The sequence below is a fragment of the Zonotrichia leucophrys genome, chromosome Z (assembly GCF_028769735.1).
Source record: "Zonotrichia leucophrys gambelii isolate GWCS_2022_RI chromosome Z, RI_Zleu_2.0, whole genome shotgun sequence".
NCBI lineage: Eukaryota > Metazoa > Chordata > Aves > Passeriformes > Passerellidae > Zonotrichia > Zonotrichia leucophrys.
In genome coordinates, this window is record NC_088200.1 from 45798506 (window position 1) to 45820521 (window position 22016).

At 36.0% G+C, this 22016-nt stretch overlaps 2 protein-coding genes across 3 annotated transcripts in view; one reads left to right on the forward strand and one right to left on the reverse strand.

The window, feature by feature from the left end:
* Positions 1-22016, forward strand: part of LOC135460117 (long-chain fatty acid transport protein 6-like) — a 370483-nt gene that overhangs the window by 234186 nt on the left and 114281 nt on the right. The gene's annotated exons all lie outside the window — the stretch shown is intronic.
* DENND4C (DENN domain containing 4C) overlaps positions 1-22016 on the reverse strand; it is a 72970-nt gene that overhangs the window by 42206 nt on the left and 8748 nt on the right. Inside the window, exons 1-6 of one of the 2 annotated variants that reach the window (XM_064736362.1) lie at positions 21734-21765; positions 9932-10259; positions 3924-4176; positions 2850-2919; positions 1892-2061; positions 174-415 (exon numbers count right to left, since the gene is read on the reverse strand). In XM_064736362.1, the coding sequence (XP_064592432.1) occupies positions 174-415; positions 1892-2061; positions 2850-2919; positions 3924-4176; positions 9932-10242 (1046 nt within the window). In that variant the 5' untranslated portion in view covers positions 10243-10259; positions 21734-21765. Of the gene's footprint in view, positions 1-173; positions 416-1891; positions 2062-2849; positions 2920-3923; positions 4177-9931; positions 10260-21733; positions 21766-22016 lie in introns of those variants that run through there. The other variant, XM_064736361.1, reaches the window with a different exon arrangement.

Here is a 22016-nt window from a genome sequence, read left to right on the forward strand (position 1 = left end):
ATACTATTAAACAGAAGGAGCAATAATTTGTATCAGTACAACATAAGCTAAACAGTGCAAACATGATGGTGGGTCAACTATAGCAACTATAGCAACTGTGACATGCACAAATCACATGACTTCTTGCGCTAAAGACTACATTCCCACAGCAACTTCAAAAATGTTTTACATACTTTTCAATGGGAAGAGGATGAGGTCCAGAGACAGAGAGTTTGTAGATGAACATAAGAAATTTTCGAAACGCTTCAAAGAAAGGCCAGTGTGAGAGAAGACAGATGCATTTGTTTGAATTGATGGACTTGGAAGTAATCACTTTTCTCTCTACAGTCGTCAGAAGACCCAGCTGTGATTGCTGTTTTTCTGTTAGCAGCTCCCGGGGATAAGGCTCATAAAACTGGATAGCAGCACCGTAAACCTACAAGATGAAGTGAAACAGCTAAGCAGGCCCAGTATTTAACAGGAATATGGACTAGAACTTTTGATGCACCTTTAAGTCTTTGGAGTTTGCACACACTACAGTGCTTTTGCTGGTACCTTATGAAATGACTTCATTTGTGTAATACACACAAAGCAACCCTATAAACAAAATGCCTTGAACTTTCTTCCTCATTTTCATTGCACCTTCTTCAACCAGTGAGAACTCATACTCACTTGAAAGGGAAGGAACCAAACCTTCATTTTGTGACAAAACCTTATCCATGAATCATCCGGGTCAAGAACATCCCCAAAATCTCAAACCCAAACCCTCATGAAATGTTTCTGTTCAGTAAATTCCCCTCTCTTTACCAAACTAAACAATAAAACTATTTTAGCTTTGACTTCTCTCATTTTATTTAAAAATATATTTTCTAATACTCCTTATCTATTTGTCTGTGTTTCATAACTGAGTTATTTTGGCAAGCTTAGCAAAAATGAATAAGGAAAGAAACAGCTACTGCATTCCTCCTAGCAAAAGAAGTATTAATATTTTGAAGCAATGTGGTTTTGTTCTGTTTGGAAATGGAGAAGTGTGTAAATTTTTTTATTAGGGGAGTGAGACAGCGTGGAAGTTGAGCTGTTATCACAACAGAAACAAACTGCTGTTTATTAGAGAACTAATCAATCACACACTGATACAGAGAGCCAATAACAGATTACAGTCACTTACTCCTTCATACAGTTCACAGACATTCACAATTGGCAAGCTGAAACAACGGCTGGGAGACCAACCCTAAGCAAAGGCTCCCTTGCTTCATCAAGAGTACCTCTACTACCTTCCTGCTTGTAACCTAAGTCACACAATACATTTTTGGTGCCTTTGTCTGCTGATGGCCTCATACAGATTCAGCAGACAAATCTGAATGTTAGAAGACAGAATTCAAATGTTCTGAATCTTTTCCTTCATGCAAATTAGAGTCTTTCACATGCTACCTCTCAAAGGACACTTCTCTTGTCCCTGCCTTTGTGCTTTCTGGTAACTAGTTTTCAATTCACATGCAGAGATATGTACAGGGCCCTATTACAGAAAGTCACAAACCCTGTTATATAAAGTCACATCGAAGTGTCTTTTAAGGTAACCAAGTAAAAATTGTAGCAATTGGCTACATCACTAATACCTGTGTTAAATTCTCTTTAATATATAGACTACACTTCCATTCCCATCACATGAAAGAACAGGGAAAGCGATGTGCTGTGAGCTTTGGTTTTGTTAAGCGTACAGTTCAACCTACATAGGAGTAAACAGCACATAGCCTTCAGCTGCTTCCTAATTTGGTCCAGTTTCATCTTACATGAAGGCTTAAGAAATATAACTTTATAAGGGAAGTATTAGACAATGTACAAAGAAATAATCCCTATCTAGCTCCATAACAGCCACCTGAAATAAAAGCAAAAACACTTTGTGGAGCCATACCTTTTCTGCTGAAGAGCAGGTCAGTACAAATGTTGAGAATACTGGTAGTGGATATTTGGTTTGAGGGTCCCAGCATTCAATAGTAGCTCCCATAGGAAGGCAGAAGAGAGGTACAGAGTCTGACAGTGGAAATGACTCATAGTTCTCTTGAGGATATCTGAAAAGTAAGCCTCAAAGAAAAAAGAAAAGTAAGAGCATTTGCTCTGTAGGCCCTAAATATTACAAGCAATATATTTTCCACAAAATATGGCCACATCTACACAACACTGGGTTTACTATTGCTGCTGATCTTGCTTGTTCTGTGAAAGAGCAACTTCATTATCTATTCTTTCAACTTCTATTTGATAATTTACTCTTTTTAAAGGAATTTAGTCTACTTACTACTCAGCAGAAATGCTTCTGTGAGTTTTTCTGGGCTTCTTCATAAACAAAAAATAATCTGTAGCAATGCATTAAAATTTTTTTAAAAGCCAGATTTGTCATTTATTCAGAATATTTTTCACTCTCTTCAAACAAAGAACAAGAAAATAGTTGCAGAATTGAAGGAAAGGAACAGATTAAATTTTCAAATTAAATAGAAGATGTTTAAGCATAGAATGAAATACAAGTAAACCTGAACAGGATTTTAATTACTCCTTCTCCATTATTACCAACAAAAAAATATGAAGTCTTTTCTTACATGTGTAATGTTTGCAAAGACAAAAGTTTGCTAACGCTCCTCAGTTAGCAAGCCTGTCATGATAAGAACTAAAATAATAAAGAGAAATGTTATTCCTTTTTTTTCCTGGGAAAAAATAAGGTGAGCAAAGAAGGCATTAGAGAAGCTGATTTCAACCAACATCCTCCAGGGCCAGTATTCTGACAGACAGCACTTAAATTTTTCAAATTATCATTTTATTTTAACAAGGCATTTGAATCCTTTTGTTAACATGTTTAGACAGTTTCTAAAATTACTTACCAGCTTTATATGCTAAAGAGTTAGAAGCTGGCACAGACTTCTTGTAACAAAGGTATACACTGGAACCCCACTGAAAAACACAGAACCAAAAAACACAAAACATCTCAGAACCAGCAAAGATGACAACCAGGAACAGAAATCACGCACTTGAATAAACTCCCTTTACAAACAAATCAGGTATTTTAACAAAAAACACTACAGAATAAAATGACCAGCTGGCTGCTGAGTGCATGTAAATGACAAAAATGAGAACTCACCTTTCTCTTATTTTTAGACATTACAGGATTTACATAAAATAACCACACCACACACAACCACACTACTCTCTGACCTATTTCAACAAAAGAACAGGCAAAAGTGAAGCAGATTAATTTGCACCTTGATGTTTCCTCGGTTATTTAAAAGTAGAGTCTTATGGGGACCCATTACAGGAAGTCAAGTTCTAATCATCCTAAGTCATAATTTGAAGCTTTTATTGTACTTCTATAAACTGGTTATTGACACAGTTTTTTGCAGTTTGGCTACCTATACTCTATTAAAAAACTATTACTATTAAAAAAAAAACTCACTTATTCCACTGCAAGTAAACTAAATGCAAAACAAACTAAAAAAAGAGAGAACCAATTAAAGCAAAGCACACTGAGAAACTCTAAGTAGCAATTATCATCCTTACAATGCATTAGTAACACAGGCATTAATGAATCACTAAGAAAAAAGCGTTTCTGCTTCATCCCAAGTGTCAGCCTCTCCTAAGGGTGTGGGAGAGATAATTTTAAAAAAATAAATTAAAACTTCATTGCACTACTAAATAGCACCTAAACATGAATATGCAAACTGAAGTAGCAAGTAATCAGTATGAAACAGTAATTTTCAACATGAAAGGAAATCAAAGCAACAAAACCTACAAAACTGACATCTCACACATGGTATAAAGAATGAAGGAATTCTGACGTAGTGATAGAACACAATTACAATAGTAATAAGAAGAGTTTAAGGAGCTCCTCCTTTAAATATATGTGCTGGGCTAAAAAAGAAAAATGAAAGAAAAAGAAACTCAGTCTTACAGATACTCACCATACCACAATTTAAATTCTTATCCACTTTGCAGAATGTGTGAGGAGGGGTTTCCCCTTTGCTGGTAACAATAACACAGATATCTGTCACTGCCAGTGAGTTCTGGGGCCGCACTGGAGGGGCCCTTCGGTAGGTGATGAAGATGCGTTGCGAGGAAGCTGAGCTGTTGTTAACGTTGGCGCAACGACCATACGGAGTAGCTTGGATCACCTCACAGCCCGAAATTATGCGGTCCTTCCCCTCGTAGAGAACTCTGCACAGGAAGAAAACACTATCATGAGCGTTTGAAGAAACTGTCCATCCATTAGCAACCTATGCCATCCTTGCAACATTTTATCATGAATCTTATATATTCTCTTTCATCATGCAGTACCTGAGGTTGAAGAAACTGCTCAGAAATATTTAAAACTATACTGAACTCTCTGTGGGAACAAACCAGAGTTTCAGAAAAATAAAATCAAGCTACATTGAAAAGGATTTAGTTATAGGACTAGTTGGAATGCTGCACTATCAATGAAAAATAAATACAAATTCCACTTTAAATTGCTTGTACACATCACAGTGGATAACGTAATCACTAAAATCACTGCTAAGTCTTTTAAAACTTGGTTTTTTTCTGGGTTTTTTGTTAAGTATTTTTTGGGTTTGGGTGAGTTTTTTTGTTTGTTTGCTTTTTTAAAATAAATATTTTTGGAAAAGCCCAACAGAGGACAGAAGTCTGCTTCCCAGATTAATTTTTACAGAAAAAAACAATCCAAGCCCAGTAATAATTGACATTCACACTTTGAATAACAGTGCTTAAGAAAATGAGGCAGGAAGACAAACTAATACTTTGTTCCACAATAAAGGAAGAAACAGTAAGTACAATTGACTGTACACCTAGAAAGCAGAATATATATTACATATCTCATATATCTTATACATGGCTGTACAGCAATATTCATGTGGTGCATGACTTTTTTCTTTTTGCAAGATCCCTAACTTAGATCATCATATTTTTAGCAAAAAATGAAAGATCCTTAACAGCTACACAGCAGCTAAATAAGCTGTAATGTTTCTTTACCTAACATAAAGCTATTAGGAAGCCATTGTGAGAAAAAATGTGGAAGTTAAAGCATATACCTAAACATTTCTAATGCACAGATGCTATTACAGGGCAAGCTTTATCTCCCATTCCACACCCAAATATGCAATGGTTCCATTTGCTTGGTTCTCTGCAGTATGTACAGAGTACCTGTCACCTTCAAATCAGTTTTTATCATAACAAGACATAGGATAAAGGTAACACATTAAACCTTTGTACTTTGTGATCTCCAGCTTCTCACTCATAGTCCCTCACAATGTTAAAATAAGACATAATCTGGCAATACATATTTACTGTCCCCAAATACCTTTGGTTAAATGTTTGACAGACTAGTACTAAGTACATATTTGTAAACTTCAGAAAGTCATGTCTCTAAGCTACAATAAGTCTTTTTTCATATCCAACTATTCCCAGAACTTTTTAAAAAAAATTACTAAACTTCCAAAATTACTTAAAGACCACTTCCACTATTACATTGGAATATGTAAAAAATTACTGTTTATACTGTTTATTACTGATGTCAAAATACATCTTGTCATAGTATTGATAAGAGACATAAATTACAGTCATAGAATATTTTAAAAAAGCAAAGAAATCACATGAGTTGGGACTATATTGATGTAGCTATCAGGCTGCCAATTTATTCACCTAATTCATGGAGGACAGCAATATTCAACAATGGTTTCAGTGGTAAAGACTCTGACCATCAGACTTCATACATTTTAAACAATGTGTACTTTCAGAATCAGCCCAGTACCAGCATTTCCAAGTCACAACATTAGTGTTAATATACTATGTACTGGTTCAAGATATTTACAGAAAAAATAGGTGTGCCTGAACTACTCCTAAGCTAAGTAAAATTCTGGAAGAACACTTATTTTGCTCCTCCATAAAGTTACAGAGCCTCAAACAAAACAGAACCCAAACAACTACAATGGTGGTTGTTTTCAGGCCACATCCATTGTGCATAAGGAGTTTACATGAATCCTTCACATCACTGTCTACATCAATCAGAAGAAAATACTAACAGAGCAATCTCCAATAAAAGTTTCAGTTCAGTTTTATTTCAGTTTCATGTATTTTAAATAAAATAAAAATTATAAATTTATTCCAGAAACATTTATCAGCTGTCAGCTTATGAGAAGGAGCACAACATTAATCAGACTGTTTCAGCAGTCCAATTTAATAAGTTTACAAGTATTGTAAGAAAATTACTTTAAGTGTTCAAGACTTTATCAGTGGGGTGACCTCTCACCAAATGAAAAAAGAAAATGAAAGCAATGTGCACCTCTACATGTACACTAGAGAAGTATTATTAAACCCACACCATTTCCTAACCTCAAGCATAGTTCGCAAGTTACAGTACGATGCTGTATCTGCAAGCAAACGAAGAAAGCCACCACCCATGAACCACTCAAATTAAACAATGGTTTTAATGATCCAGAGGAAACATTGAGAAGTGATGCATGAAATAGTGCACGACACCCTGTGTATACAATGTCCTCCCTGACAGGGTAAGTTTACTTCCATTTGTTTCAACTTCCAAGTGTCTGCCTTTGATTAATAATTACTGATCACAGTTAGACTTCTTTCCTGCCTTTTTACATTTATAGTTTGGTGTCAATCCTAAGTACATATTATTTGCTACATTATTCTATCAATGTCAATACAGTTTCACTTCAAGCAAAATGTAAACCAGTTTCCTCTAGACATCAGGTCCTTTGCAAGCAAAACCAAAAGAATCTTATCATCTCATTGTAAGACTGTTTGATATTGTACATGGAAGTTCTCTCACACCCAGTTTTACTGATTTCAAAGTGTACTTCAATGCATAAGGTAATAAAAAGAGGAAATACAACCTTGTGGCTGTTGAGCTTAAAATCATAAACCATAAAAAACTTTGCTCTGGAAAACCATTTCAAAACCGTCAGACTTCTGTAAATTGCATTTGTCTAAGACTGCTGTTGAGTTTGACTCCTTGTCTAGGTCCAAACACAATCCTGTCTCTCACAGTTCCTAGGCAAAATACACCTTTATAACTCCTCTTCCTCTCTCATTTTTCAAGTATTGAAAAAATAAAGGAATTTATATAAATATTGTAAGGTCAGAAAAGTGGTGGATTAAGAAAAGGGGAAAGACTGAAAGACTTTTTTAAAAGACTTTTACTTCTACTGCCATCTCTAGTATTATTTGTCTGAACAAACAAATTACTAGTTTCATCATTATTATCCTACACCGTTCTAAACATCCAGCTGCTGTTGTCACAGTAGTGGGATTAAGGAACAATTGAAGATGCTAGCTGCTAAGAACATCCTCCAGTTTCTATACCCTTCTTGAATTTTGGGTTCATTTTCTTTCTTGAAATACCTCTCTAATAAAGAGAATCATCATCATCAATTTGTTTAGTCGATATGCCTGCAGACATTTTCAGAAATCAGGCATATAGAGTCACAGGGGTCCTTAGCACAGAAACCCTAAGCAAATGAAAGCCTCCAATGCCACTTAAATTTTTTTTTAAAGTTTAAAAATCAGAATTTCTTTACTTACATAATGCAAGTCAGCTAACTTTTGCATTACTTGGTATTACAAGAACCTCTGCTTCAGGCAAGAAGTCTGGTATTCTTTCGTTTCTATACTAAGTGTTATGAATTGCAAAACCACTTCTACTTTAAAACAAACATTTTTCTGTCCAGTTTTTCTTCCATGTAAGAAACATATACTGGAGGGCTAACAGATCCCTAACTGAAGTGTAAAACATAGAAGTGAGATTTTGTTTGAAAGTCTCACTCCACCTAAACTGAAACAGATCTCAAATCTCAGTTCTTGTCTTTTTTTGGAACACCAGAAAAAAACTGGTGAAGACAAGAACAGAATGACAGTAACTGAATTATTTCATAGACACACAAGCCTAAGATACTAAATTTTACAGCTACATTTATGAAGAGGATCTTAAGAGATCATTTATCCTAGGAATGAACCTTTATTTTTCCAACTAATATTTTTTCCAACTAATTAATCTGATTAATTCTGGAAAATATAACATTCAAAGGCATGACACATGGCCTAACTGTGTGCAAGTGAGTAATTGCAGCAGGAATTCACTCTAGCAACTTACAGACGCTTTGATTCAACAAGCAGTGGACAAATGGAATGGAATGAAGATGGAGGGAACAGAAATACCAAACACAAGGACAGGGGCAGACAAACAGTAGAGCATATCCCTATCCCTCTCTTCACCAAATGGCATTTGTTAAACTACTTTCCCTGAAAATAACACTGAAAGAAATACAAAGACAGACAAAAACATTCATCAAGAATCACCTGAATGATCCGACTATGACATTCTTTGTTTATAATTCAATTTTATACATATACTAATGTAAGAGTACACATTTCACCCTTTCAAGGGATGTACTCTTCCTGTACATATTGAGTTCACTCAGCATGTCAGACTGGCTCAAAGGTAAAACATTATTTCACACTGGTTCTTTAATAAAGTAATAGGAAACAGCATAAATTAGCCTTCAGACTGTACATGCATCGCTTGCCTGAACTCTGCTTTTATCTGAACACAATGGAATTCGGAGATAAAAAAAAAAACAAATAAAAAAAGATTGCTCTACCCATCTCTTGAACATAATTGCAAAGCAGGAGGAACAGCGGGGGGAGAATATGCATCGTTGCTCAGAGAGAAAAGACTGCCATGATGTATTAGGTGCGACATCCTAACTTGATCTGTCTACAACAAAATACAGAATAAATACTATTTGCCAAATGCCATCATCTTAGCCAACTACTTGCCTACTTTGTTTACAAAATCACCCCAAGCATTCAAGCTGCCAAGGTCATGGGAGACACCAAATACACATATGCTAGCCAAGTTGCTTCCTTAAAGGCACATGCTGAAGACTGATTTTTTCATTACTTCCTTTGAGGAAACACTCCCTGTAGAAATGCTTCCTTCTATAGGAACTTAATGAAGCTTAAAAAATCAGCCAAAATGTAACTTCACACTGTAATGTCTCTTCTTACAGTGCCAGTCACACACATGGGAAAAGATTAGGTTAAAAATCACCTACCAGAATGCAGGTTAGATGATCAAGATGAACACAAGTTAGAATGTACCAGCTTAATTATACAACTCGAACTATAATCCTTAAGAGCGAACTATCTTGCCATGAAGCTGCTTTCATTATTCAGATTTCACTATCAGTCTCCTCCCTGACTGAACACTGTCCGTAAGCACATAAATTGTAGGTCAAAAACAGAATATGTAGGCTTCAAGCCAAAGCATTTAAGCTTATAAATGAAAATAACTAAATGTATTACGGCATATATATAGATGCATGATTTTTACTCCCTACTATTTATTTAATAACTAAGTAGGGAGAAAAATAAAATTCTTTATTTTGCCCTAATTGTAAAAGCACCCCACAACGAGGCTCTACTTTCTTTCTCATTATACTCCCAGTAGCTCTACAATGTCCTTATACATTTTTAAGTTGTATCTTTCACCATAAGCATTAAAGTGAATTCCAAAGTGATAATTTTTGACTTCTGAAGTCATAATTTTCAGATAAAGCATGTTAATGTTTCTGGATTTACACTACATATTTTCTATAAATTAATTCTGTGTTATTCAATTATCTTTCATAAAACTGCAGCAGAGAACTTAATTTCCCATTTTTATCAGCTTCATCTCTCCCATCCTTTCAACTAAAACATCATCGTTAATTTTAAAAAGAGAAATTCACTGGATGACTGACACTTTGTTCAATGTATTCGATACAGAAACACACAGTAAGCAATACAGATTCAAACAGGACTTTTTAAGATGTTTTCTCACATCTGTTTTCACCATCATCTGTGAAGAATAAGATTTTATCGTTATTTAAGGAGGAACTGTACGCCATAGAAATCTCACCCGATGTCAGTAAGAGGTGGCTTGTCCCGGCCTCTCTTGTAGCACAGAAAAAGTTCAGGACTCTTTAGACTTCCATAGTTTAAGTTGGCTTGGAGGGCTGTAGGGGTGGCCTCAACACAGGTATATCCCTCTGGGACAGTTTCGCCAGCTGATTTAATTATCACAGCAATGTCAGTAATTGGAGCCTTGGGACCAGTTGACTTTGTTTCATGTCGGCTGATTTCTTGGTCCAGGAGGGTTGCCGTGTCTGTATCAGTGAGCCCTGCCACTACGAAATAGTCAGCCACCCGTGGACCTTTGTCTTCTATCATGGTTATGTCAATACTTCCTGGGTAAAAGAAAGAGAGAAATCAAACACTCCGCTTTCAAACTCAAACTCTTCTCTCAGCAACTATGAGGATTTAGAACTTTTGAAAAAAAATTTTTGCAACTAGAAAAGTACAGAGTTACATACAGAGTTCATGAAAATTCCATGAAAACTGCAAAACAAACTTTGACTTTTGCTGCACAAAAAAGATACTGAAGGATATTGCAGGTAATCAGATTTCAGTTCTAGCACCACAATAGTAATATTTTAGCACAAGGAAGTTTAAGTGAGATATAGGATAACTCAAAGCTCTTAACACAGCAGCTACATAGAAAAGTAATTTGTGTTATCTATTAGACCAAGCTCTTCATGGGCTATACGTTGATGTATGTATCCTGGTCTGAAAGCATTCATATTTTTCTGCTATTGCTTGTGAGCAATATGACCACAGAACCAGGTTGCCTTTTTTTTTTTTTTTTGATACAGAGAGAACAATTCCAAGCTCATCACTTTATCTTCTGCATAATTCATCCATTTTGTTTTATAACATAGGCCTAATAGTGAAGTCTTGAGACACTCAGCTGGCAACTGTAACATCTGGAAGTCATTTACAGAAATCACACATCCAAACCCGCATTTCATGAGCTGATCAGAAAGTACACATCACCGCTCAGCTGCACATTCCAGATCTGGAAAGAGCTGTTCTCTCAACACCACTGATGTTCACTAAGCATATGAAATTAAAGCAGTGAAACATAAGTTTCTATTAGGACCACAAGTTTCTTTTAGGAACCTAGCTGACAGCCTATGCTCAGCTACCTCAAGTACTACTTCCAGTTGCCAAATCCAGTTACATCTTTGATTTTCATAAAATGAGTAAGACATATTTAAACAGTAGCAGTCAAGCAATGAGCCTGAATACTGTTATACTGTCGGTTTTCGGCTGTTTGAAGGGCCTGGAAAGGCCCGGAGTGGCCTTGGGGCAGCCCGCGTATCAAAAGAACGAGAAGAGGCTTCAGTTCTTCTTTCGGTTTTTATGTTTATTAATTGTTTATCTAAAAGATGTTCTTTCAGCCCGACAGAGGTCTGCTCAGCAGTCAGCCATGAGCACACTGTACTGTCCTCCGGACAGCCACCTATCTTTATACCCATTGTTACGTGTACAATATTTATCATTTTTCCCCAATACCATTTATTCTTATTGCCCGGTGCACTTTTAGTAATGGCCAATCCAAAAGTGCCACCATCACCATAGAAGATGGAGGAGAAGAAGAAGAAGAAGAAGGACAGGACACGCCCCAATTCCTCCATCTTACTTCTCTAAACCCCCCTGTACATCAATCCTAAACCCTGTGTCTCACCCTCTAATTAACTAATCCCTTCACCATTCACCCCGGTGAAGTCCTCCTATCCTCATACAGGTGTCGTCTTCTGTGTAGGGTCAAAGTCCAGCCACCAGACACTTCTGGCAACATTCCAGGACTCCCGAGCCCCCCAAGGGTGGTCTCGGTGGCTCAGCACCTCAGGACTGGGATGCTGAGATCCCACATTATACCTCTTCAGAAAGCTAAGTATGAAATTTTTCTAGATCTTATTTCCATCACCGATTTTTGGGAATCCCATATAAAAAGCAAATGAGTAATGGAAGTCTGGTTCCCATCTCTGAAAACAAGACAGCCATAGCTGCCAAGGTCCTACCTACCAAGGAGTGGTGGTTCATGGATACTACCACCAAAATAATTAGTGCACAAATATTGTGAAATTTCTTGTATACAGAATGCCCAAGGTTGGTAACTGCAGAAACATTGGCCTCTGCTGAAAGAAAGGCACTTTGGTGAAGGCAATATAATATTGTTCCCTGCAACCTGATTTTTGCTCCTGTTCTTACCCTGCTTTTTCTTACTAACATTATATAGAAAACGTATTTTCAATCTTCACAGCACACAAGACTTCTAAGACTTTTGATAATAAGGGTACTAAATACTCACCTGAGGTAAAAATCAGTTATCCATCCTGCATATTTACTAAGAAATTTTAGCATAAGATTATGCAACTTGTGCCCAGTGCTATATTGCAAGCTATTGCAGCAAGAGACAAAAGTAGGGAGAGGAAGGGAAATAACTTCATTTAAATTTGTTGCACCTCTATATTAAAAGTACAGTTTTTATTTTCTTACACTGAAATAACAACTTTTCAAATCCCTTCAAACCTGAAAGGAGATGTACCTGCACCCTTTATAATATTTTTCAATACTACTTTTCACACTATCACTACAATGGTTCTCTAAGCACTTTGGCTAACAGCTTTGTAGGGTAATCCATATAGAGACAGAGAAGAGTTTGGCTCCCTTGCAAAGGAGAAGGCCAAGGGACAGTTATTTACATGACTGGATTTATGCCTAAAATATGTAGATGCCATATCAACAGAACAATGAAAGGTTTATCCAATTTGTCAGGTTGTCATTTCCTTGCTCTTCAAGGGCCTACATCTCCTGAAGAACAAGGAAATTATTACAGAGCCACAGCTACCTGTGAAACTCCTATCACCTTTATGTACAAAACTTGCCTCAGTTTACTTTTACTTTCATAAAAAGCATGAAATCAGCAACAAGGTGCCTTACAGCTAAGCAAGTCAGCAAGAAATGCAGGGGGAGTGGCCTCAACTTCATCTCTATAAACTGGTCTTCAGTTAAAAGGTCCCTTCTCACACTGCCACTGCTCGTTTCCACCTTCACTTCTGTCTGGAACTATAGTTTGTGCAACCACATAATGAACTGGAACAAGAAATTGCTCTGACTGAATGCTAACCTGGCAGAGACTTAGCGTTCAACCAGAGCAGCTCTCCAGCAATTGCCTGTGTCAGCACAAAAGCAGTAGCAGTATGACCCTTTCGGCAGCAGCACTGACTTACACTGGCTTAATCATAAAACTGTGAAGTCTAAAATGTTTCAGTTTGCCTCTCAGATGCTTGGAATTGTTTGAAGAGTCATAAAAACAAAGAAAGAAAAAAGAAATAAAGAAATAAACTATCCACTCTCTGCTCCTCTTAAAAGAAAGTCCTAAGCTAGAATATATTGCAATCAGTAAAATACCAAATTACTGGGAAAAGCTGATAAAAACAGCAGAAGAGTTGGCATCCTATCATTTGTTTGGTTTTTTTTTACCAAAAACCTTTTTTAAATATTCCAGTCTTTTATTAACCGGATCACATTCACACAGCTCAGTATCATGTTCTCTCAAGGCAAACTAAAATCATGGCCTACATTTACTTTCAGCACGCAGAGCAGCAAAAAAAAACCAAACAGTAACAATAACAGCATACATCCAAAACATCATAAGAGTTTATATCTTTAATCACAGCTCAAGTTTCTGGAATTTCACTGTTATCCTCAAATATGCTTTAAAAGAAGAACTTTGTTTTCCTGGGAAAATGGAGGAAAATTCAAAAACACCTGAAAAAGTAAATACTAAGATTTGGAAAGTTAGAATGCAAATTAGGAGAATGCATTTGTAAATTTTCATAGGTGGGGATCAATAAAACTGTAGAAATTAGTTGCTAAGGAGCATACACTTGTATCTCCTTGTGTACATTACACTTTTCTATTAGCCTTGGCTATGTTTTACCTCATAGAAACTTTGTGTCATATGTGGCAGGCAAAAGTCAGAGTCACCAGACAATTCAGCTGAGATACTTGGCACAAAAGCTTTCTATGTCAGCACAACATTTAGTGAGTTTTTCAAAATGTTACAAGTCTCTCAAAACAGTTCCTTTTCCACAAGGATAAGTAAAGGTTTCAAATAAGCACTACAAGTCAGCTCTTCAGGAATCTGTTCTCCAGTTTCAAAAAGACTTAAAGAAACAGGATCACTCAAAAGAGACCTGAAAGTAATAGCTCTTAATTAAGCCATAGTGATCTTCACTAATGCAACAGCTTTAGAAACATAAATAGACAAAGAATTAGCAGACAACCACCAATACAAATAGAAACAGCAGAATTCACCAAATCCAAGAATACTCTGCCTTATGAACTGCAGGGAAAAAGCCCCACAGGATTTGTGGGGAACAAAATGAATCCACTATTATTTTCCATTATTTTTGTGATGACTCACACAAGAACAAGTATGAACACTGCTCCTCTTAACAGACAGGGGAACAAACATTCTTCTAAGAGCCCATCTATTCTAAGTTTTATCAAACCAACATTTCCCAAGAGGAACATCAAAAGCTACAGTCCTCCATCCATTTTCTATGAGCACACCTCTCCACATCACATGACTAAGAGAAAACCTCAACATTTAGAAAATATTGGGATTTCTATTGTAACACACAATAGTGTGTTTCCTTGCAGGAAAAAACCTAAATACAAAAACAATTCTCAAATTAAAAACTGCTTATCTTCAGGCTGCACAATGACAATGCAGGATGTATTGGAAAAAAAAGTCTGCATACAAGTCTCATGAAATATCTTTTTTAAAAATTCTACAAAGATACCTAATTTTAAGCTAAATAAACTGAAAACAAAAATTGGGAATTCCATTTCAAGAACACAAGCAATAGCACTCGAGGAATTGTTAACTCCAAGGTCCATAGGTTATGAAAAAAATTATTTAAGTGAAGTTTGTTTTCCAATTTATTCGTAGTCCACAATAGGAAAGTTTGCTGAGAGCAATTTAGGAACTTTTTTTTTTTTTTTTTAATAAAGGAAGGGGAAAAAAAAGAAAAATGTATTCAGAATAAAAGATGCACTTTTAACACACAACTCCCCCCACCTCCTGTCATGTTCTTCTCAAGCAAATTCCCATGGGCAGTAATTAGTTTCATAAATGGAAAACAAAACCAGTCAGCACACACCACACTTTAGGGCACTTAGTACATCTAGCCTAAGACAAGATTTGTTTAGCAAAAATATGCAGCACTGAAGAAAACAACATATTTTCAGTGTTAAATGCCAGAAACATGACAAAGTGTTCTCTCCCACAGTTCACTTAAGGTTAGCTGCTTTAAGAACATAATAATCTTTCTCACAATCAAAATGCAATTTTATAATTCTTCATAAGTTAACTTCATAAAGTTAAGTTGCTATTTTCTTCATAAAGGGGACTGACCTTTCTTAAGGAGAGGTTTAATAGGGAAATTGCCTTGGTGAAATGGATTCCATTTTTATAAAAGTAGTTTTTATAATTTTTGAAAAAAATTACTACATTAGAATTTGCTTCAGTTCTTTACTAGTCTCTAAAGCTTTGGTTAAATTCTAAAAAGGTATTAAGTGTCAAATTATCCTCTAAAATTAGGCTAGAAATGTAAGCATAAGTCAACAAAAAAATGGTACTGTTAAATGTAGTTTTTGACAAGTGTCCTAAAGAAAAGGAAGCATAAGCTTTGCTAGACTGTGTACAGAAGCAACCAAGGGAAAGGATTTGTTACAAACCCAATCTGATAATTCGCACACAAACAATAATACCTTCAACTAACAAGAAAGCGGCATTCTTGGAAAACTATATATATACTCACTCCAGAGCAAGAATGAGAGCTGGATTCAGAAACAGCTGGTTTTAAGGCTTATGTGCAGGCAAATCCTTGAGTACTGCTTATTTCTTTCAGCTCTTGGAAAGTGCTACAAATGCTGTTATCTCAATGCACAAAGCCAACAAAATAAACTTGCATCTAGAGTGTGTGTGGATATCAAGAGGTATTTTTTCAGCTCATTTCTAACTGGAGTGCTAACCTTATGTGCTCTCAAGAAAACCAGCACAGGGCTTAGGAGGCTAACTAGCATAGCTTTGCTCAAAATCAAGTAGGTCTTTAAAATCTTGTATTTCCACTTCAGTAAGTACTCTACTACCTGAAAAGGTAGTAATGTCTGTAAGTGATTAATGGCTAACACATGGCATTGCAATTTATTAAACTTGCATCTTCTTTCACATACTGACATCACCCACAAACAACTATGTGTGTGGAAACTACTACTCACAAAGTACTTGCTGTGTGGAAGCTTCTAACATGCATACACAGATGATGGAAGAACTTATATGAGTTCTTTCCTTCATAACTAGAAATATTTTTGTAACCCAACTGCACAGGAAATGGGTTTTATTCCAGACCGAAGAATAACTTTGGCACTTTTTAATCACTGGAGTTGAAACATCTATTTTGTCAACAGCCTTCACAGTTAAAATTTTAAGCAAGGTAGATGTGAAAATTAACTCAGGACTTCTGTACAATTCTTTAACTTAGCAAGTGAATTATACTTGGCTATTGGCACTACAGAAGTTCAAAAATGCACATGCACTCTGCTCTGACATTTACTTTTAAAATTAACTGACCTAAATTCACTGAAAACACTAAACTTACCACACTAATTTGAGAGAGAAAGACATTACTGGATAGATAGAAGACAGTGCATTACGAGATCATCTGCAAGACTCGGAAAACTTATTGGCTACCATCTGAGTAAGAGAGAAGCATTACTATATTTCACAACCAGTGCCCTAGGCAAAACTTTGTAGACAACACAATGATTACCACAGGCATCTCACTTCTCAATACAAAAATACAGCTATGTGACCAAGTCTTCTCTGTTATTTCCAATGAATTAATCAGAAGAGAAAAAGGGTATACAGATTCTGAAAATACAGAAACTTTCCCTGGAGTGCTAAAGAAGGGAGATATCTCATTCTTTATTCATACAGACCACTGTTTATCTTGTACTGAGATTAAATAGCACTATTTATGAAAGAATGGGAAGAACAATGTGTTTTCCCTTTGTATAAAAGAAGCTTCATCTATGCCAGCTAAACCTTTGTTTTATAACAAAACAACCAGTGCAGAATTTATTTTAATCAGTGAATTTGGAAGTGTGCCTTAAAACACACAAAAAGCATTACATAGTATGCACATACACCTCAGACAGGCACATCAAGAAACAAGAAATTATTGAGATAAACAGTATCAGCTTTCTGTTCAAGCTGAAAGGAGAAAAAAATTTAAACAAGATTTGTAATTGCCTGTAAATACATGCTTGAAGAAGTTAAATCACTGTCATACCCAGCAAAGAGATACTGCAGCTGAGCTGCATTAAACCTTAATGCACACATTTGAAATACCAGAATCACAAAATTATTTGGGTTGGGAGCACAGTAACCTGAAATACCATCTAGTTCCAACCTCCCTTGCCAGGAGAAGGAGCACCTTCCATTACACCAGGTTGCTCACAGCCCCATCCAAAGTGCCCTTGAACACCTCCAGGGATGCGGCATCCACAGCTCTGGATACCCTGATTCTCTGGGCAAACTGCACCTCACGAGCCCCACTGAGTCCTACGTACAATCTAAACTCTTCTTCTTTGAGTTTAAAATGGTTGCCCTTTTTTCTGTGACCTACAGGCCTTCTTAAAAAAATCTCCATGTAGCATTTCATAACAGTGGTAAAGATAACAGCATGACAAAACTGGTGGCAGGAAACAGATGATCAAAAAAGACCAATTTTTGTAGAAGCAGGTGATCCTAAATTAGAACAATTAAGTTTAATCACCTGGGGCAAGGGAAAGTAGAACCTGAAGGCCTGAACATAGCAAGTTTGATCAGCATTGAGGATTTAGACACTAAAAAGTTTTGTCTCAAAGACTGCTCATAAAAATCAAATCTAAATACAAATGCTAAAGGGCTGTATTACTGAATATAGTGGCTAGCATTAATACTATGAATTTGGTTTTTTAAAACTTCACATTAGCGAAATACATCAACAATAGTGCTTCCTTTGGCCTTTTCTTTTTTTTTTTACTCTTTCCTAGCTGTATTCCACAGCAACACACAGAACACAGTGAAGGTGGTTCTCAGTATTAACTGTATTCAATAAATCTGCATGGTTGCTTATTCTAGTTGCCTCAATTTTTGTCTCTGTTTGACTAGATTTCAAGACCAGGAAGTTGATAGTTAAGTTCACTCTGAAAAGCAGTAAGGAATGCAGCTACACACTATACCTGCCAATCAAAACTTTTTATACTGTTTTGTTTGGTGGGTTTTTTTCTAGACACAAAATCCAGTTACGATTTGAACACACTCATGTAGCCATACAGGCTTAAATGCGCACAGGAAGCGCAAACAGTCACCAGAACATACTGCAGCTGGCACTCCAGTTGCTTGTCTGCTCCAGCATACCTTTCATTGCTACTGCTCACACCACTGTGCTTGTCCATATCATACTCACTTCTAAGCAAACCCATTTCTACTCAGATAAGTGTGCAATTCCAGCTGATGCATCTCATTTTCACAGCAGTGAAATTACAGTTGTCTGTAATTGCACGCGCATTACAGACAACTTAATATTATGACAGAATGGAATATTATAAACTAGACTATCCCACAAAGTTAAGTGAGTTCAGGAGTAATTATTGAGCAAGGAAGTTATCAAACACTTAAAATGGCACTTGCAGCACACAGGGAAGTCACAGAGACATATCCATAGGTAAGTTCTCTGAAGCATATTTTACAAGATGTAAGAACATAAAGTGCATCCATATATACACACACACATATACACACCTTAACAAAAGACAAGGTAAGGCAACATTACTTCCAGCATACCATTAGGACTGAACAGGATTAAAATAGAAAAAAAAGTAGTCCACAAATTATTAGCCAGTCAGTCAATAGCAAGAGGAAAAATTATTAGAAATGTTTATAAAGACCACCTTTTTTAGATTGCATTATCAGATTATTATGAAAATTAATAAAGTAACAGTTACAGTCACTTGAGTAAATTACATGAGGATTAGAAAAATCAGAATTGCAAAAATAACTTCAGAGATAAACTGCCGTCTGTTATTATAGGACATGAAACAACACGAGCGCACACACTGGTTTTTCTAGGGTGAAGAAAGTGAAGTTTATCTTTTGACTTTAACATTTATAGATTTTTAAAAGTGATAGTGGATTGGAGGGTGAAAGTGCTACTTTTCTAATTACACTAGACAAACTGTTTATCAAATTACTTTCTTTTTATAAAAGAATGCAAAATAATAAGTTATTTACAGAAAGTGTGTAAGAAAGTTTGGAATGTAAACATTAGAAAGCTTACAAAATTTTTTAAAAATCAGAGCAACAGCTCTCCTTCTGCCTGTCTTAACACATCCAGCTGTGGAACAGGAATGGCTGGATGTCACCTGCATTTTGGCCTGAACATGCAAATATGCAAATACAGGACCATTCCTTCCTAGCAGTTCTCAAGTAAACATTGCAGAATATTGTAATTGCACAGCTGAAATATATTACAACCTACATGGTGATTACCTTACAGAGGCCTCTAACACTGGAAAAATAAACTAAAGGACAAGGTGAAAGATAAAAAACTTGCCAATTACATTTTAATGAAGCATTCCTACAGGATGATTTAGGATTGAGTTAATTGAACTTCATCCAGAAAATAACCTGTATCAAGGTCTGATACTGAAAATTATCTAGACTAGCTTTTTGCATCAGATAGCTAAATTGTTGCAAATTTGAACATATGCCAAGAAAAAACAGTTGACTCTGCAGTTGCTTTTTGTGTACCAGATTGTTTTCTGACTGCATATGACACAAAAACCAGGTATAAAAAGCAGGTAACCAGGCTTGATGGTAAAGTTTTCAAAAGCTGACCAAACTGATCAGGCCACTATAGTAGGAAGTATCATAGCAAATCACCTCAGGTAAGCAACTCCCAGGAAAGGAAAGCAACCAAGCCTGGAAAAAATCTGATGACACAGCAGAGGTTTTTTCCCTCCATCAGTACAGAAAACAGTTCTCAGAGCAGCACAGTTCTGCAGACTGTGAATGTTTGAGAACCAAATCATTTCTGCATTAAGCTTTTGGTATGTCAAACATATTTAATACAGTTAATACTGAAAAAAACCTGTATGATATAAATTGATTAAATTAAATCTTAACATCAAATTACCATGGTTAGAACTCAAACACCAAAGCCTAGAACACCACAGGTGAGAAATGCAAAGATGTTTTTCACACTTTAACTGTTACTCCTGCAATGACCAGAGAAAACAATTGTTTTTAAAAACCTGGACAGGTATTCGGTGTCTCTTTTTGGCAATTTGTTACTAACATTTTCATGAGAGCCAAAAAAGCACACCATTCGTATTACAGGAAACAGGTGTCTGTGTTCTTCCAATGTAGACTTCCTTTCCAATTTGCTTGGAGATGATGCAAAAGTGTACATCACAGGAAGAAGAGGTGGAGACGAAATAAACTGACACTGCAAATTCAGTATTGTAAGAAGTACTAATGACCTAGCAATAAATATCTCGTTTTCTCAATCACATGCAGTTTGCCATTTATGCATCAGTTTTGTTACTGAGAAGTCTTACAGCTGTCCAGACATGTTTTACAAAAAGTGGAGAGCCCTTTGGCCTTAAACAAAACATATTATTGTTCCCTATTACCTAGAAATTTCTTTTCATTTGTTTCTTGTCCTGTATGCCAAGATTATCAAAGGAAGTGAGGAAAATAGCCACAATTTTTCAGGTTAATATTTAAAAAATTAAAACTAGATAGAAAAGCAATCTAGTAACAATTTAAGCTTCTGTCTTAAGAAGTAGAACTGTGCTTTTAGTCTGATTTTTTTTGTGATTGCCAGCAAAACCAGTTACCACTCCCACAAAATAGTGGGGCAATGATGCGATGATATAAATGCCTGTATCGAACATAACAAAGCTTTCAGAAGCAAAGTTTTGTGAAAGCAAGCTGAATAACTCCTCATTAATTAAAAATAGCTGAAAATACAATGAAATATCATGAAGTTAATGGACACTGTAATCCAGGACACTCAGAGGTCTTAAAATTTGCACCTCAGAAAAATTTTAAGTTTTTTAAAGAAAAAAAACAAAACCAAGCCAAACCAAACAAAAAAAAAAAAAAAACATAAACTCTCTCACTACCACAAAAACAAACCAAAGCAACCAACCAACCAACCAAAAAAGGCCACCAAGAAAAAAAAAAACAAATAAAAAAAAATCCCCTAAATCTAAGAAATACCCAACCTACTCCAGACCATTCTACTATATTAATATTCAACAATATATTTTTTCCTATTGAACAGTAACTTAAAGTTGTCCAATGGTATAAAAATTGGAGCACTTATAGATATGTAAAGTGAAAACTCAAATGCTGAACTGACCTACACAGTCTTGAGAAGCAGCTGGAACCAATGAAGGCAAGTTTGGTACAGCAAACTAAGTTCTATTGCCAAGGACAGAAAACAGAAATGGAATATATGTGAGACAGAAAGAATGATAATCAGCAAGCAGTTCAGCTACACTCATTACACAAACCACTTTAGTCTTGTTTCATGAGTGTTGTACCCCAAGTGCTCTTTCACATTACAGAAGATGGCAACTACTCCAAAGACTGTAAAGAAAATACCTCAAAAGAGAAAATTTAACAACAAAAATAATAACAACAACATAGTTCTCAGAGCAAGAAGATTACTTCATAAAATGCACTTACTGCCCCAGTGGAAAGCTTTAAAGGTTAGCCATGCTCAGTATTATGTAATGAGTGAAACATCTGCTGCCCTGGAAACATTCTTTGTTAGAGAACTCTTTCTGTAATTGGAAACTCCTTTGGAAAAAAGCCAAATATAGTAGCCTGAAACACAAACAAAACAGCAAAGAAAAAGTCAAGAAACAAAAAGTCCAGTGGTTAAATTTCTTCTGGGAGCCCAAATCTCCAAGATTGCTTTTTGTAGTTATTTTGGTGCCTTTTTTGGGTTGGCGTGACTGGGGACCAG